This window comes from Salvelinus alpinus, chromosome 4 (genome assembly GCF_045679555.1).
Source record: "Salvelinus alpinus chromosome 4, SLU_Salpinus.1, whole genome shotgun sequence".
Taxonomy (NCBI): domain Eukaryota; kingdom Metazoa; phylum Chordata; class Actinopteri; order Salmoniformes; family Salmonidae; genus Salvelinus; species Salvelinus alpinus.
This window is the reverse complement of record NC_092089.1, coordinates 21549392-21565364: the sequence shown is the minus strand read 5'-3', so window position 1 is coordinate 21565364 and position 15973 is coordinate 21549392. Positions and strand designations below refer to the sequence as shown.

Below are 15973 nucleotides of genomic sequence, written 5' to 3'. Positions count from 1 at the left end.
CAGCCTCCAGGAGAGTGGAGGAGACAGGGGTCAGGAGTCAGCCTCCAGGAGAGTGGAGGAGTCAGGGGTCAGCCTCCAGGAGAGTGCAGGAGACAGGGGTAAGCCTCCAGAAGAGTGGAGGAGACAGGGGCCAGGGGTCAGCCTCCAGGAGAGTTGCGGAGACAGGGGTCAGCCTCCAGGAGATTGGAGGAGACAGGGGTCAGCCTCCAGGAGAGTGGGGGCGAGAGCGGTCAGGGGTCAGCCTCCAGGAGTTGGGAGGAGACAGCGGTCAGGGGACAGCCTCCAGAGCGGCCTCGGCTAGCTGGTGTCACAGTGCAGGGCAATATGGCTGATAGAACAACAATACTAGGATGTATTGCTTCAATTTGAACATATTCTCAACACCGTTCAATCTTTCATTACATGTAACGCCCTCTAAATAGCATCGAAGGGTTGCTAGGGTAACAGTCATGGTCCTTTCTAGAAAAAGAGCATCATTCAATAGAAACACCAGATTCCGGTGGGTAACCAAGTAATAGCATATCATGGCAACAGTTCGACTTGGTTAAAAACAACAACATCAACAACAACAACATGGAGGCAGTAGCATCCCACACACTTTCTTAGCTAAGCATCTGATCAAGTACCTACATACGACACTACATACCCTGTATGTTACACATGTAACCAGAACATTGCACTATTCAACACAGTAACTATCTGACACATACTTATCTGACAGAGGTACTCAGACTCAATCTCTGCTAGTCAATCCATCAGTCACAAGCACACATACCAGATAATCGTCCCAAATGGCATTTACCCATAAGGCTCTGGTCAAAAGTAGTGGCCTTTATAGAGGAAAATGTTCCATTTGAGACGCAGACATAGTCACAGAGGTGACGTTAGGGAGGGTCACAGAGGTGACGTTAGGGAGGGTCACAGAGATGACGTTAGGGAGGGTCACAGAGGTGACGGTTTGAGGCTCATGTCCCGTTGCTGTGTCACCACAGTGACCCGGTGGGGGTGTCGGTCTAACAGAGGTATGACATCACAAAAACGCCACACGGGTTAATGCTGCATGAATTGCAAAACTCCCTTTTAACTAAAGTACAAATAAACATTTTAAAAATAGATAAAAAACATGAGACAAAAATAGAAGACAAATAAGAACGAAGACAAACCCAGAGAACACATATTAGTTAAAAAGGTCTATAAAAATACTACTATAGCTACTGTAGAAAGAGCAGCCCTGCAGGCCTCAGAGGTTTCTCTCCAGAGGTTTTTCTCCAGAGGTTTTTCTCCAGAGGTTTCCCTCCAGAGGTTTCTCTCCAGAGGTTTTTCTCCAGAGGTTTTTCTCCAGAGGTTTCTCTTCAGAGGTTTCTCTCCAGAGGTTTCCCTCCAGAGGTTTCTCTTCAGAGGTTTCTCTTCAGAGGTTTCTCTTCAGAGGTTTCTCTCCAGAGGTTTCTCTCCAGAGGTTTTTCTCCAGAGGTTTTTCTCCAGAGGTTTCTCTTCAGAGGTTTCTCTCCAGAGGTTTCCCTCCAGAGGTTTCTCTTCAGAGGTTTTTCTCCAGAGGTTTTTCTCCAGAGGTTTCTCTCCAGAGGTTTCCCTCCAGAGGTTTCTCTTCAGAGGTTTCTCTTCAGAGGTTTCTCTTCAGAGGTTTCTCTCCAGAGGTTTCTCTTCAGAGGTTTCTCTTCAGAGGTTTCTCTCCAGAGGTTTTTCTCCAGAGGTTTTTCTCCAGAGGTTTCCCTCCAGAGGTTTCTCTTCAGAGGTTTCTCTTCAGAGGTTTCTCTCCAGAGGTTTCTCTCCAGAGGTTTCTCTTCAGAGGTTTCTCTTCAGAGGTTTCTCTCCAGAGGTTTCTCTTCAGAGGTTTCCCTCCAGAGGTTTCTCTGGACCCGGTCCTGGAGATGGAGGCAGTGTGTGATGCCGCCCGTCCCGTACTGACAGACAGACAGCCCTCAGAGAGCCAGGGAAGGGGGGTTAGACCAGGGATGGGATGGGGCTGGGGGTACGGGTACGGGTACGGGCTGGGGGTACAAGTTGGGGGCTGGGGTTACGGACTGGAGGTAGGGGTTGGGGGCGGGGGTCTTGTCTCTAGTGGATGGGGTTGATGTCTGTGCGGTGGTTGGGCAGGCCGTGCACAGTGCTGCCCCCTACAGCTGTGCTGGAGGTGGTGATGTTGTTGTGCTGGATGACCTGCTGGGAGCAGGCTGGGGCCGGGCTGCCTGCTGGACTGCTGTCTGGACCTGAGGGGAGGAGGACAACACGCAGGGTGAGGGGATGTGTGTCATGTCTGTGTGAGTGCAGTGTTTGTATCAACATGAATGGGTGTGTAGTGAACATGAAACCCTCAATAGAACAACTCTCTCTAGATGTCTGTTTATCTAAACAAACACGGTGCAACAACCTCCAACAGTTAACAACCTCTTCATTTTCACCAAAAATAGAATCGTTATATTTCTATGTACAGTTTAAACCACTGAACATTGTGTTTTCCAACGAAACATCTATCATATACTCCTTTCAGACAAATGGAATGAGGCGCATTGAAAGCGCCTGGGCTTCGGCATGTTTGTTGTCTGTCTGAAAGGTTACACTGCAGCTTTTTAAAACCTCCACGAAACCTTTACTTTTGAAGCACCACTGAACGGGCATTTAACTGCCGCTTCTGAAGCCGGGCTAACATCCATCACTAGGCAACCAGAACTGTCAATCAAATGATCTTCATCTGCCTGCGCTCAGACCACTCGCTCCTAAGAAAAGTACTTTGAAGTTTGTTAAATACAATGACTGACAAATATTACTAAAATACATTTAGTAGAAAGAAAACACATGTACCATAAAAACAAAAGCATTTTTTTTTATTTAACTAGGCAAGTCAGTTAAGAACAAATTCTTATTTTCAATGACGGCCTAGGAACAGTGGATTGACTGCCTTGTTACGACAGATTTTTACCATGTCAGCTCGGGGATTCGATCTTGCAACCCTTCGGTTACTAGTCCAATGCTCTAACCACTAGGCTACCTGCCGCCCCATCAATCAATGTTTATTGTTGTCAGGGAAACAATAGAACATTCTATGCCGGAGCAGAATTCTACTGTCTGAAAAGGTAGACGCTTTGTAAATTGTCTGAAAGGTTATCAATTATCCACCCGTTACTGTAGCTGCGTCCTATGTATGAAAAGGGTCAAATAAACATGCATTTAAAAAAAAACTTTATCCCTTTGAAAACATGCTTGATACATTTCCACAACATACTAGGAGTGACATCTGTACACAGACAGACTGGGCTTATCAATGCAAGTCTCTCCCAGTCAGTCAGTCCAGCCCAGTCTACTCCTCTAAACAAGGAGCCATTGAGAGCAGGGCAGTGCGAGGGGAAGTGAGCCTGATTTTCCTCTGCCTGTCTGCTGAAGCCTCACAGCACAGGGAGGGCCTTCTGCCTTCTCATAATTACATGGAAATGTCACTCCTATCCATATCAGAGGGTGGGGTTCTGATGTCATACTCTGCTGCTGTGGAACAGTCCAATAACCAGCAGGGGGATCGGGACCGGCGGCATGGGAGTTTGGATGCCGGTCGGCAGTCTGTGACATCATTTTTCAGTGGAATCTCTGCAGCGACCAAGAGCTGTGGTTTATTTCTATGGCTCCAGTCCACTTCTGATGGAAAAACAGGCCTCATATTCTGGGTTGGTGTTGACTAGTACCAGACTTCCAGGCCAGGTGCTATCCTAGTGCCTCTCTGCCCCACATCCATGAAACAGCGTGGCTCCTGCCAGCATCCGTACACCCTGTGTGATACACATGGCAGGATCCATATGTCCTCATAGTGCGGTGAGTGTGGGACAGGATGTCTTGACTGTCACCACCCTGGACTGAACACCCTAACCTCAGGACTGCTTATGACTCACACACACAGACACTGTATGGCTGTATGGCTGGAGAACTGGGAAGGTTCTCTATGCAGGTTTAGCTGCATACTAGTGATAAGGCACAGGGATGAGTGTGTGTGTTTCGGGGTTTCGTGTGTGTGTTGAAGAGTGTGTGTGTGTGCGCGCGCGCGTGTGTGTGTGTGTGCAAACAAGCTACTCACTGAGGTAACCTTGGGGGTCTTTCTGCAGAGTGGTGATGGGGCAGTCTTTATGGGTGAGGAGGAGCTGCTTGAGTTGGGTCACCTCGTTCTTCAGCATGGTCACCTCATTCTGAAAACAAGCAATCAAATGTGTTTAATAAAGCCCCTTTTACATCAGCAGTCTCCACAAAGTGCTTTACAGTGACCCAGCCTACACATATTTTGAGCACAATAAGAGAGATTTACTGTTAGCTGGACTGAGTGATTATCTTTGCTTGGTGAATAAATTCAGCTTTTTTTGTTGTTGAATAGATTCTTGATAAAGGCAAATTTTTTATAAAAGGAAAATAGCTTGTTTAAGCCTCACTGCAAAACTCACAATAAACATTCTGCATCATTACTGCGATTACGTTTATTATCATTGCTAAAACCATGTACAATTACAGGATTAAGATTTCAATCTTAATTGGAATTGAATAAAACTACGGCAAATAAATGAACCAGCTTGTTGTTAGGAATGTCAAAAGACAGACATCATTTCAGGGGCTGGTTTTGATTTATGGTTGAAAATTGTCTGTATCTCTGAGTGTCTGCTTCCTAGAACTACAACAAGCCCCTACGGAACAACAGACTGAATTACAACAAGCCCCTACGGAACAACAGACTGAATTACAACAAGCCCCTACGGAACAACAGACTGAACTACAACAAGCCCCTACGGAACAACAGACTGAACTACAACAAGCCCCTACGGAACAACAGACTGAACTACAACAAGCCCCTACGGAACAACAGACTGAATTACAACAAGCCCCTACGGAACAACAGACTGAACTAGAACAAGCCCCTACGGAACAACAGACTGAACTACAACAAGCCCCTACGGAACAACAGACTGAATTACAACAAGCCCCTACGGAACAACAGACTGAATTACAACAAGCCCCTACGGAACAACAGACTGAACTAGAACAAGCCCCTACGGAACAACAGACTGAATTACAACAAGCCCCTACGGAACAACAGACTGAACTACAACAAGCCCCTACGGAACAACAGACTGAACTACAACAAGCCCCTACAAAAACAACAGACTGAATTACAACAAGCCCCTACGGAACAACAGACTGAACTACAACAAGCCCCTACGGAACAACAGACTGAACTACAACAAGCCCCTACGGAACAACAGACTGAACTACAACAAGCCCCTACGGAACAACAGACTGAACTACAACAAGCCCCTACGGAACAACAGACTGAACTACAACAAGCCCCTACGGAACAACAGACTGAACTACAACAAGCCCCTATGGAACAACAGACTGAATTACAACAAGCCCCTACGGAACAACAGACTGAACTACAACAAGCCCCTACGGAACAACAGACTGAATTACAACAAGCCCCTACGGAACAACAGACTGAACTACAACAAGCCCCTACGGAACAACAGACTGAATTACAACAAGCCCCTACGGAACAACAGACTGAATTACAACAAGCCCCTACGGAACAACAGACTGAACTACAACATGCCCCTACGGAACAACAGACTGAACTACAACAAGCCCCTACGGAACAACAGACTGAACTACAACAAGCCCCTACGGAACAACAGACTGAACTACAACAAGCCCCTACGGAACAACAGACTGAATTACAACAAGCCCCTACGGAACAACAGACTGAATTACAACAAGCCCCTACGGAACAACAGACTGAACTACAACATGCCCCTACGGAACAACAGACTGAACTACAACAAGCCCCTACGGAACAACAGACTGAATTACAACAAGCCCCTACGGAACAACAGACTGAATTACAACAAGCCCCTACGGAACAACAGACTGAACTACAACAAGCCCCTACGGAACAACAGACTGAACTACAACAAGCCCCTACGGAACAACAGACTGAACTACAACAAGCCCCTACGGAACAACAGACTGAATTACAACAAGCCCCTACGGAACAACAGACTGAACTAGAACAAGCCCCTACGGAACAACAGACTGAACTACAACAAGCCCCTACGGAACAACAGACTGAACTACAACAAGCCCCTACGGAACAACAGACTGAACTAGAACAAGCCCCTACGGAACAACAGACTGAACTACAACAAGCCCCTACGGAACAACAGACTGAATTACAACAAGCCCCTACGGAACAACAGACTGAATTACAACAAGCCCCTACGGAACAACAGACTGAACTAGAACAAGCCCCTACGGAACAACAGACTGAATTACAACAAGCCCCTACGGAACAACAGACTGAACTACAACAAGCCCCTACGGAACAACAGACTGAACTACAACAAGCCCCTACGGAACAACAGCCTGAATTACAACAAGCCCCTACGGAACAACAGACTGAACTACAACAAGCCCCTACGGAACAACAGACTGAACTACAACAAGCCCCTACGGAACAACAGACTGAACTACAACAAGCCCCTACGGAACAACAGACTGAACTACAACAAGCCCCTACGGAACAACAGACTGAACTACAACAAGCCCCTACGGAACAACAGACTGAACTACAACAAGCCCCTACGGAACAACAGACTGAATTACAACAAGCCCCTACGGAACAACAGACTGAACTACAACAAGCCCCTACGGAACAACAGACTGAATTACAACAAGCCCCTACGGAACAACAGACTGAACTACAACAAGCCCCTACGGAACAACAGACTGAATTACAACAAGCCCCTACGGAACAACAGACTGAATTACAACAAGCCCCTACGGAACAACAGACTGAATTACAACAAGCCCCTACGGAACAACAGACTGAACTACAACAAGCCCCTACGGAACAACAGACTGAACTACAACAAGCCCCTACGGAACAACAGACTGAACTACAACAAGCCCCTACGGAACAACAGACTGAACTACAACAAGCCCCTACGGAACAACAGACTGAACTACAACAAGCCCCTACGGAGCAACAGACTTAACTACAACAAGCCCCTACGGAACAACAGACTGAACTACAACAAGCCCCTACGGAACAACAGACTGAATTACAACAAGCCCCTACGGAACAACAGACTGAACTACAACAAGCCCCTACGGAACAACAGACTGAACTACAACAAGCCCCTACAGAACAACAGACTGAACTACAACAAGCCCCTACGGAACAACAGACTGAACTACAACAAGCCCCTACGGAACAACAGACTGAACTACAACAAGCCCCTACGGAACAACAGACTGAATTACAACAAGTCCCTACGGAACAACAGACTGAACTACAACAAGCCCCTAAGGAACAACAGACTGAACTACAACAAGCCCCTACGGAACAACAGACTGAACTACAACAAGCCCCTATAACTATAACAAGGGAGAGTGGCAGTATGTCTGAGTTTAGTGGAGCAGTTCTCCTCCCAGGTTGAAAGAACATCAAACACATTGAAAGTGGTTGGTCTTCATGATCTGAACTATAGATAAGCAGAGACGTGTGGATGAAAGGAAAACAACCATTGGTAGAGTTGGAGAAAGAAAGAAGGTCTGGGTTGGAGATGGGTGCTACCTAACTTTTACAAGAGTTGAGCAGCATTCAATTCAATTCACTAAACTTGATTTAGAATGCTGTACACAGTGGTGCAGGCACGTACACAGATGGAGCTCTTGGGGTGCAGGCACGTACACAGATGGAGCTCTTGGGGTGCAGGCACGTACACAGATGGAGCTCTAGGGGTGCAGGCACGTACACAGATGGAGCTCTAGGGGTGCAGGCACGTACACAGATGGAGCTCTTGGGGTGCAGGCACGTACACAGATGGAGCTCTAGGGGTGCAGGCACGTACACAGATGGAACTCTAGGGGTGCAGGCACGTACACAGATGGAGCTCTTGGGGTGCAGGCACGTACACAGATGGAGCTCTAGGGGTGCAGGCACGTACACAGATGGAACTCTAGGGGTGCAGGCACGTACACAGATGGAACTCTAGGGGTGCAGGCACGTACACAGATGGAACTCTAGGGGTGCAGGCACGTACACAGATGGAGCTCTAGGGGTGCAGGCACGTACACAGATGGACCTCTAGGGGTGCAGGTACGTACACAGATGGAACTCTAGGGGTGCAGGCACGTACACAGATGGAGCTCTAGGGGTGCAGGCACGTACACAGATGGAGCTCTAGGGGTGCTGGAGCATCTGCCCTTTTGCCCTCTTATGAAAAAAAGGTCCCTTTTGATTAAAATCAAATCAAATTTTATTGGTCACATACACATATTTAGCAGATGTTATTGCAGGTGTAGTGAAATGCTGTTTTTTCAAACAAATGACTTTTTATTAAATGTTTAGTGTCTTTTCAGGGAAGGGGTCAGCTGCGGGTCACCCCTGTCAGTAGCAGAACAAGTGTTTTCACTCTGAGCACCTGCCCCATCAAAGGTGTGTGGCCCTGCAGTGGAGAACTTATGTACTACATCTCCCTGCTTTTTGAACATAAAAGTCTAATGTGAAGACCTACAACACGTCCCAAATAGCACCATATTCCCTATATAAGCTCACTACTTTTGACCAGAGCTCTATTGGCACTATGGGCACTAGTCAAAACTAGTGCATTAAATAGGGACTAGGGTGCCATTTGCAACATAACCATCTAGTCCACATATATCCTACCAGAAGCTGCATGTTGGTCTGGGTCAGCTCTTCAGCCTTCTTCTCCAGTGACACCACCCATACTTTCCTCTTCTGTCTGCATCGCGTGGCCGCCGCTCGGTTTCTCTCCAGAAACTTCCGCCGCCGTTCGTCAGGGTCCTCGTCCACCGTCCGCCTGCGGCGCCCACCGCTAGGGGTCGGAGACTGCATCGTCTGGCTCGGCTGCATCTGCTGGGCCGCCGGCGACAACTAGAGAGAGAGACAGAGAGAGAACAAGGTCACACACACAAAGGGAAAGGGGGATACCTAGTCAGTTGTACAACTGAATGCCTTCAACTGAAATGTGTCTTCCGCATTTACAGGTCACTAAGAAGGACTAATTTCCATGTTTCGTCTACTCTTAACCGTCTTAACCTAGCTGAATTGGTTGTACCCTCCTGGTTCTATACTTCTACTCTACCTGTTTAAAGTCACTATTCACAGTCCCTACTCTACATGTTTAAAATCACTATTCACAGTCCCTACTCTACCTGTTTAAAGTCACTATTCACAGTCCCTACTCTACCTGTTTAAAATCACTATTCACAGTCCCTACTCTACCTGTTTAAAATCACTATCCACAGTCCCTACTCTACCTGTTTAAAATCACTATCCACAGTCCCTACTCTACCTGTTTAAAATCACTATTCACAGTACCTACTCTACCTGTTTAAAGTCACTATTCACAGTCCCTACTCTACCTGTTTAAAATCACTATTCACAGTCCCTACTCTACCTGTTTAAAGTCACTATTCACAGTCCCTACTCTACCTGTTTAAAATCACTATTCACAGTACCTACTCTACCTGTTTAAAGTCACTATTCACAGTCCCTACTCTACCTGTTTAAAATCACTATTCACAGTACCTACTCTACCTGTTTAAAGTCACTATTCACAGTCCCTACTCTACCTGTTTAAAATCACTATTCACAGTACCTACTCTACCTGTTTAAAGTCACTATTCACAGTCCCTACTCTACCTGTTTAAAGTCACTATTCACAGTCCCTACTCTACCTGTTTAAAATCACTATTCACAGTCCCTACTCTACCTGTTTAAAGTCACTATTCACAGTCCCTACTCTACCTGTTTAAAATCACTATTCAGAATCCCTACTCTACCTGTTTAAAATCAAAATTCACGGTCCCTACTGTACCTGTTTAAAGTCACTATTCACGGTCCCTACTCCCTACTCTACCTGTTTAAAGTCACTATTCACAGTCCCTACTCTACCTGTTTAAAGTCACATTTCACAGTCCCTACTCTACATGTTTAAAGTCATTATTCACAGTCCCTACTCTACATGTTTAAAGTCACTATTCACAGTCCCTACTCTACCTGTTTAAAGTCACATTTCACAGTCCCTACTCTACATGTTTAAAGTCACATTTCACAGTCCCTACTCTACATGTTTAAAGTCACTATTCACAGTCCCTACTCTACATGTTTAAAGTCAATATTCACAGTCCCTACTCTACCTGTTTAAAGTCACATTTCACAGTCCCTACTCTACATGTTTAAAGTCACATTTCACAGTCCCTACTCTACATGTTTAAAGTCATTATTCACAGTCCCTACTCTGCCTGTTTAAAGTCACTATTCACAGTCCCTACTCTACATGTTTAAAGTCACTATTCACAGTCCCTACTCTACCTGTTTAAAGTCACACTTCACAGTCCCTACTCTACATGTTTAAAGTCATTATTCACAGTCCCTACTCTGCCTGTTTAAAGTCACTATTCACAGTCCCTACTCTACATGTTTAAAGTCACTATTCACAGTCCCTACTCTACCTGTTTAAAGTCACACTTCACAGTCCCTACTCTACATGTTTAAAGTCATTATTCACAGTCCCTACTCTACCTGTTTAAAGTCACACTTCACAGTCCCTACTCTACATGTTTAAAGTCATTATTCACAGTCCCTACTCTACCTGTTTAAAGTCATTATTCACAGTCCCTACTCTACCTGTTTAAAATCACTATTCACAGTCCCTACTCTACCTGTTTAAAATCACTATTCACAGTCCCTACTCTACATGTTTAAAGTCACTATTCACAGTCCCTACTCTACCTGTTTAAAATCACTATCCACAGTCCCTACTCTACCTGTTTAAAATCACTATCCACAGTCCCTACTCTACCTGTTTAAAGTCACTATTCACATTCCCTACTCTACCTGTTTAAAGTCACTATTCACATTCCCTACTCTACCTGTTTAAAATCACTATTCACGGCACTTCCCTAAAAACAAAATTATGCCCATGCCAAGTGCCCTCCCCCTCCCCACCACTTCTTCCCCATCTGAGGGCGTCAGTCAGTCAGTCAATCAGTCAGTCAGGAGCAGGTGGGTGGGTGAGTGAGTAACTGGACTGATTTACAGAGCAGCCCTGCCCGCCTTGTTAAAGAAGTGTCAGGACACCGTTTTCCACCGCCCACCTCCACTCAGCCTAACCCTCACAGACACACAGTCAGAAAGAGCCTGCTTTGCTTTCTAAAACCCCTCAGCATGCCCACTGACTGGTCCTGACATATACTTGGCATGGGTCAAGTGCTTTCAGTCCTCAGATCATTACTGTTTTCAGGAGGATGGTGGAAAGTACCAGTTGCTTTGATGGCGGCTGTGTGTACAGCCAGTGTTGTTGTAATGGTACAGAAGGATATATTTGGAACATACATGGGAGGGGTCCTAATGGCTCAACAGTCAAATGTACATTAATGGTCTTAGTTAACCTTTGACCTTATTGTAATTTACATCACTAACTTCCATGTCAACATCACAACATCAGTCCTGGGACAAATTTTTGAATCAATGTCAAATATAGGTGAAAACCAAAGCCCTGGTCTGTACATTATCCTAACCCTACAACACCTGGAACATGTTGTGACCACTGGACTGACTGACTGAAGCCCTGGTCTGTACATTATCCTAACCCTACAACACCTGGAACATGTTGTGACCACTGGACTGACTGACTGAAGCCCTGGTCTGTACATTATCCTAACCCTACATTTTACATTTAAGTCATTTAGCTGACGCTCTTATCCAGAGCGACTTACAAATTGGAAAGTTCATACATATTCATCCTGGTCCCCCCGTGGGGAATGAACCCACAACCCTGGCGTTGCAAGCGCCATGCTCTACCAACTGAGCCACACGGGACCACCCTACAACACCTGAAACATGTTGTGACCACTGGACTGACTGACTGAAGCCCTGGTCTGTACATTATCCTAACCCTACAACACCTGGAACATGTTGTGACCACTGGACTGACTGAAGCCCAGTACATATGTTATAGCAACCTAACAGAGTAAAGGCCTAAACTCCCCAAACGAGTGAGTGTGAGGTATTTAAGATTAAGGGTGAAGCCCTGGAGCCCAGACAGTTTACAACCTCCAACTGACCCTCCTGACCGCTGAGACTGATCTGCAGCTGACCAACCTCAAAGGAAAAACTGACCTTTGTGTCTGTTGCCAGGTAACTAACCTCTTCTTGGCAGTATGGCCACGGCCCACGGCTGAAGGAAAATGTGTCTGACCAGCCCCGGCGCTTTACAGTGAATTTGTAATGTCATTTCCTCTACTGCATTTAAACCAAACCACTAATGGCTGTCTGTCTACCAGACTGTTAAAGTGCAGGACTGAACTGTTATGGTTTGGGTTAAAGTAGGTGCTTTTGGCTTCACATGTGGTTTTAGTAGGTACTTGCCATGCTTTGGTTTTGTGACAAACCTTCATAAACCTCTGTCTATACATGAATGGTTCTGATATTTACCTTCCTCTACCTCTGGCTCCGGTACCTATGCGTGGGGAAAGAATCACTTGTGAGTGCTAACCTGTGAATGTGACCCTGGTCCAGAGTGAAGTGGAGGGTGGGGTGAGGTCTGGTGTGGGTGTCCAGGGTGGAGGTGAGGCGGTGGTGAGGTCTGGTGTGGGTGTCCAGGGTGGAGGTGAGGCGGGGGTGAGGTCTGGTGTGGGTGTCCAGGGTGGAGGTGAGGCGGGTGGGAGTTGTGATGGGGGTTGTGGCCCTGTGGGTGGTGGTGCCCGCCCTGGCCGTGCCCGCCCTGGCTGTGGCCGCTGTGGTGATGGTGGGGGTGGTGCTGGTAGGCGTGGCTGTGGGGCGGAGCCGGCAGGTGCTGGTGAGGGTGGGAGGGGTGAAGGTGGTGGTGGCCGCCCCCCTGCTCCTGCTGCTGCCGCGATGACATCATTTCCATCATGTGACCCATGCTGTTCATGTTGCCGTTGGCGATGGCTCCCGGGTGGTGCGCGAGCGCCGCCTTCAGCCTCTGTATGGAGAAGAACAACAACATGGCCATGTTTCTATCATTCACTGGGATTAGGGACAGGAGTTCTTCCTGGTCAAGTCATGTGGCCAGGAAAAACTTCAGGCGCTTACTATTCCAGACCAGAGAGTTAAATGATTCATCTCTTTAGGCCAGACTTTGTCTGTTTGACAGTCTATCATTGAGTTAACTGGCAACAGGTACTGTAGGTCAATTGAAAGTGTGTTGACTATTGACTGTGAGACGATACACTGCTGCATTCATCTTCATACTGTACATCCACATGTCACGGCTGAGGTACAAACCAGAGCTGAGCCTTGACAGCCCTCACCCTCTCTCTCTCTCTCTCTCTCTCTCTCTCTCTCTCTCTCTCTCTCTCTCTCTCTCTCTCTCTCTCTCTCTCTCTCTCTCTCTCTCTCTCTCTCTCTCTCTCTCTCTCTCTCTCTCTCTCTCTCTCTCTCTCTCTCTACTGCATTCTTACTTTCCATCTCACTCTTTCGCTCGCTCCCTTCCCTCTGCCTTCCTCTCTCTCTATCCCTTTCTCTCAGTTTAGACAGTGATCTTGCTCTCTCTCTCCCTTTCCATCTCTCTCTCCTTTCCTCTCTCCAGGTCTAACGGATGAGGGATACGTCTGTCTGTCTGTCTGTCTGTCTGTCTGTCTGTCTGTCTGTCTGTCTGTGTCTGTCTGTCTGTCTGTCTGTCTGTCTGTCTGTCTGTCTGTATGTGAACCCGAGTCTGGTCTGTTCTATGTTTACTCATGGGAGCAGGTTTGTTGCTTTAACCGTGTGGTCTACTTAAGACTCACTGAGAGGCTCTGAGAACTGGCCAAGATCTGCGACCAGAGAGAGAGAGCGAGAGAGAGAGAGAGAGAGAAAGAGAGAGAGAGAGAGGGGAGTGAGAGAGGCAGAGAGATGGGGGGAGGAGAGAGAGAGAGAGAGAGAGAGAGAGAGAGAGAGAGAGAGAGAGAGAGAGAGAGAGAGAGAGGACAGTAGAGAGAGAGAGAGAGAGAGAGAGAGAGAGAGAGAGAGAGAGAGAGAGAGAGAGAGAGAGAGAGAGAGGAGAGAGAGAGGGGGGACAGTGAGAGAGGCAGAGAGATGAGAGAGAGAGAGAGAGAGAGAGAGAGAGAGAGAGAGAGAGAGAGAGAGAGAGAGAGAGAGAGAGAGAGAGAGAGAGAGAGAGAGAGAGAGAGAGAGAGAGAGAGAGAGAGAGAGAGAGAGAGGGGACAGTGAGAGAGGCAGAGAGATGGGAGAGAGAGAGAGAGAGAGAGAGAGAGAGAGAGAGAGAGAGAGAGAGAGAGAGAGAGAGAGAGAGAGAGAGAGAGAGAGAGAGGAGAGAGAGAGAGAGAGAGAGAGAGAGAGAGAGAGAGATATGGGGGAGAGAGAGAGGGGGAACAGTGAGAGAGGCAGAGAGATGGGGGGAGAGAGAGAGAGGGGACAGTGAGAGAGGCAGAGAGATGGGGGGAGAGAGAGAGAGGGGACAGTGAGAGAGGCAGAGAGATGGGGGGAGAGAGAGAGAGGGGACAGTGAGAGAGGCAGAGAGATGGGGGGAGAGAGAGAGAGGGGACAGTGAGAGAGGCAGAGAGATGGGGGGAGAGAGAGGGCTTTTCAAGGTGCTCTTGTATTCCTGGTGTTTACCAGTCCCACCACACCACTCCTCAAGTGTCTGTTTGTTTGGGCAGACACTTAAAGAGACAACCCCCAAGGACAGGGAAAAATCACCCACTCAAATCCGAATACAAACATACAAGTTCCAAAACGTGTCTGCTGCACTCACTGCACGTCTGATCTGCTGAGAACTAACTTAGTCATAATGTTAAAAAAAACATGTCTGCACCTTTTCATTTTCCTGTTCCATTTGGGAGGAGGTTTTGGAATAACAGTGTGAGAGAGTGTTGAGTCTGGGACTGCCACTATAATGACTGTAGTGGATTGGCTGGTGCTTCATTCTGAAAGGTGCTCAGTTAACATAAAGAGGACCTGTACTGTAGCTTTACGGTAGTGTTAATGGGATTTTCATCATTGGCACAAAATCTATAAACTTACTAACTAAAATTGTCAATCCATTCAATTCAGTTTTGTCAGTCTTATGTTGCCTGCTAACTCTCCATCTCCTCTCTCTCTCTCTCCATCTCCTCTTTCTCCATCTCCTGTCTCTCTCCATCTCCTGTCTCTCTCATCTCCTCTCTCTCCATCTCCTGTCTCTCTTCATCTCCTCTCTCTCCATCCCCTCTCTCTCCATTTCCTGTCTCTCTCCATCTCCTCTCTCTCCATCTCCTGTCTCTCTCCATCTCCTGTCTCTCTCCATCTCCTGTCTCTCTTCATCTCCTCTCTCTCCATCTCCTCTCTCTCCATCTCCTTTCTCTCTCCATTTCCTGTCTCTCTCCATCTGTTTTCTCTCTCCAATGTCCATCTCTTCCTTTACCCCTCTTTCTCTCCCTCCCCTATCTCCCCCGTCTCACCCCCCACCCCTCTACCTCCCAGCTGCTGTCAGTCAGTCAGTCCAGTCTGTCCAGGCCTCCTCCAGGCCTCCTCCTCTAGGCCTCCTCCAGGCCTCCTCCTCCAGGCCTCCTCCAGGCCTCCATGTCTCTTTAACAACCTTCACATTCATGATTCCCTGGGTCACCACGCCAGAGAGAGAGAGAGAGAGATAAAAAGCACATCAACCCTCTCCTCCTCCTGCCTCCCACACCCCTCCCTTCCTCACTCCTCTCTCTCTCACCCTCCTTCAGGGGAACTCTAGCTGTCTCAGATGAAGGATTGATGCACGCAGCACGCTCCACACGCCACAGTAACATCTTAGCAATGTGGAAAACAAAACAACAGTATCTCAGGTATTTGATGCAGACAGCTGGCCTGCATAGTTTACGATGTAGGAAGTTTTGAGTGACAAGTATGGGCCATTCATCATATCTAGGTTGTCATGTACTGTAGCATCCCGTTCTATGGGACCAGTGAAACCAT

At 47.3% G+C, this 15973-nt stretch overlaps 1 protein-coding gene across 1 annotated transcript in view; it reads right to left on the bottom strand.

Annotated features, from left to right (window-relative positions):
- Positions 1 to 1784: 1784 nt before the first annotated feature.
- The window catches only part of LOC139573025 (cyclic AMP-responsive element-binding protein 5-like), an 80757-nt gene continuing 66568 nt past the window's right edge, over positions 1785 to 15973 (bottom strand). Inside the window, exons 8-11 of the mRNA XM_071395999.1 lie at positions 12567 to 13016; positions 8711 to 8938; positions 4076 to 4184; positions 1785 to 2225 (exon numbers count right to left, since the gene is read on the bottom strand). Coding sequence (XP_071252100.1) covers positions 2074 to 2225; positions 4076 to 4184; positions 8711 to 8938; positions 12567 to 13016 — 939 coding nt within the window. The 3' untranslated portion in view covers positions 1785 to 2073. The remainder of the gene's footprint in view (positions 2226 to 4075; positions 4185 to 8710; positions 8939 to 12566; positions 13017 to 15973) is intronic.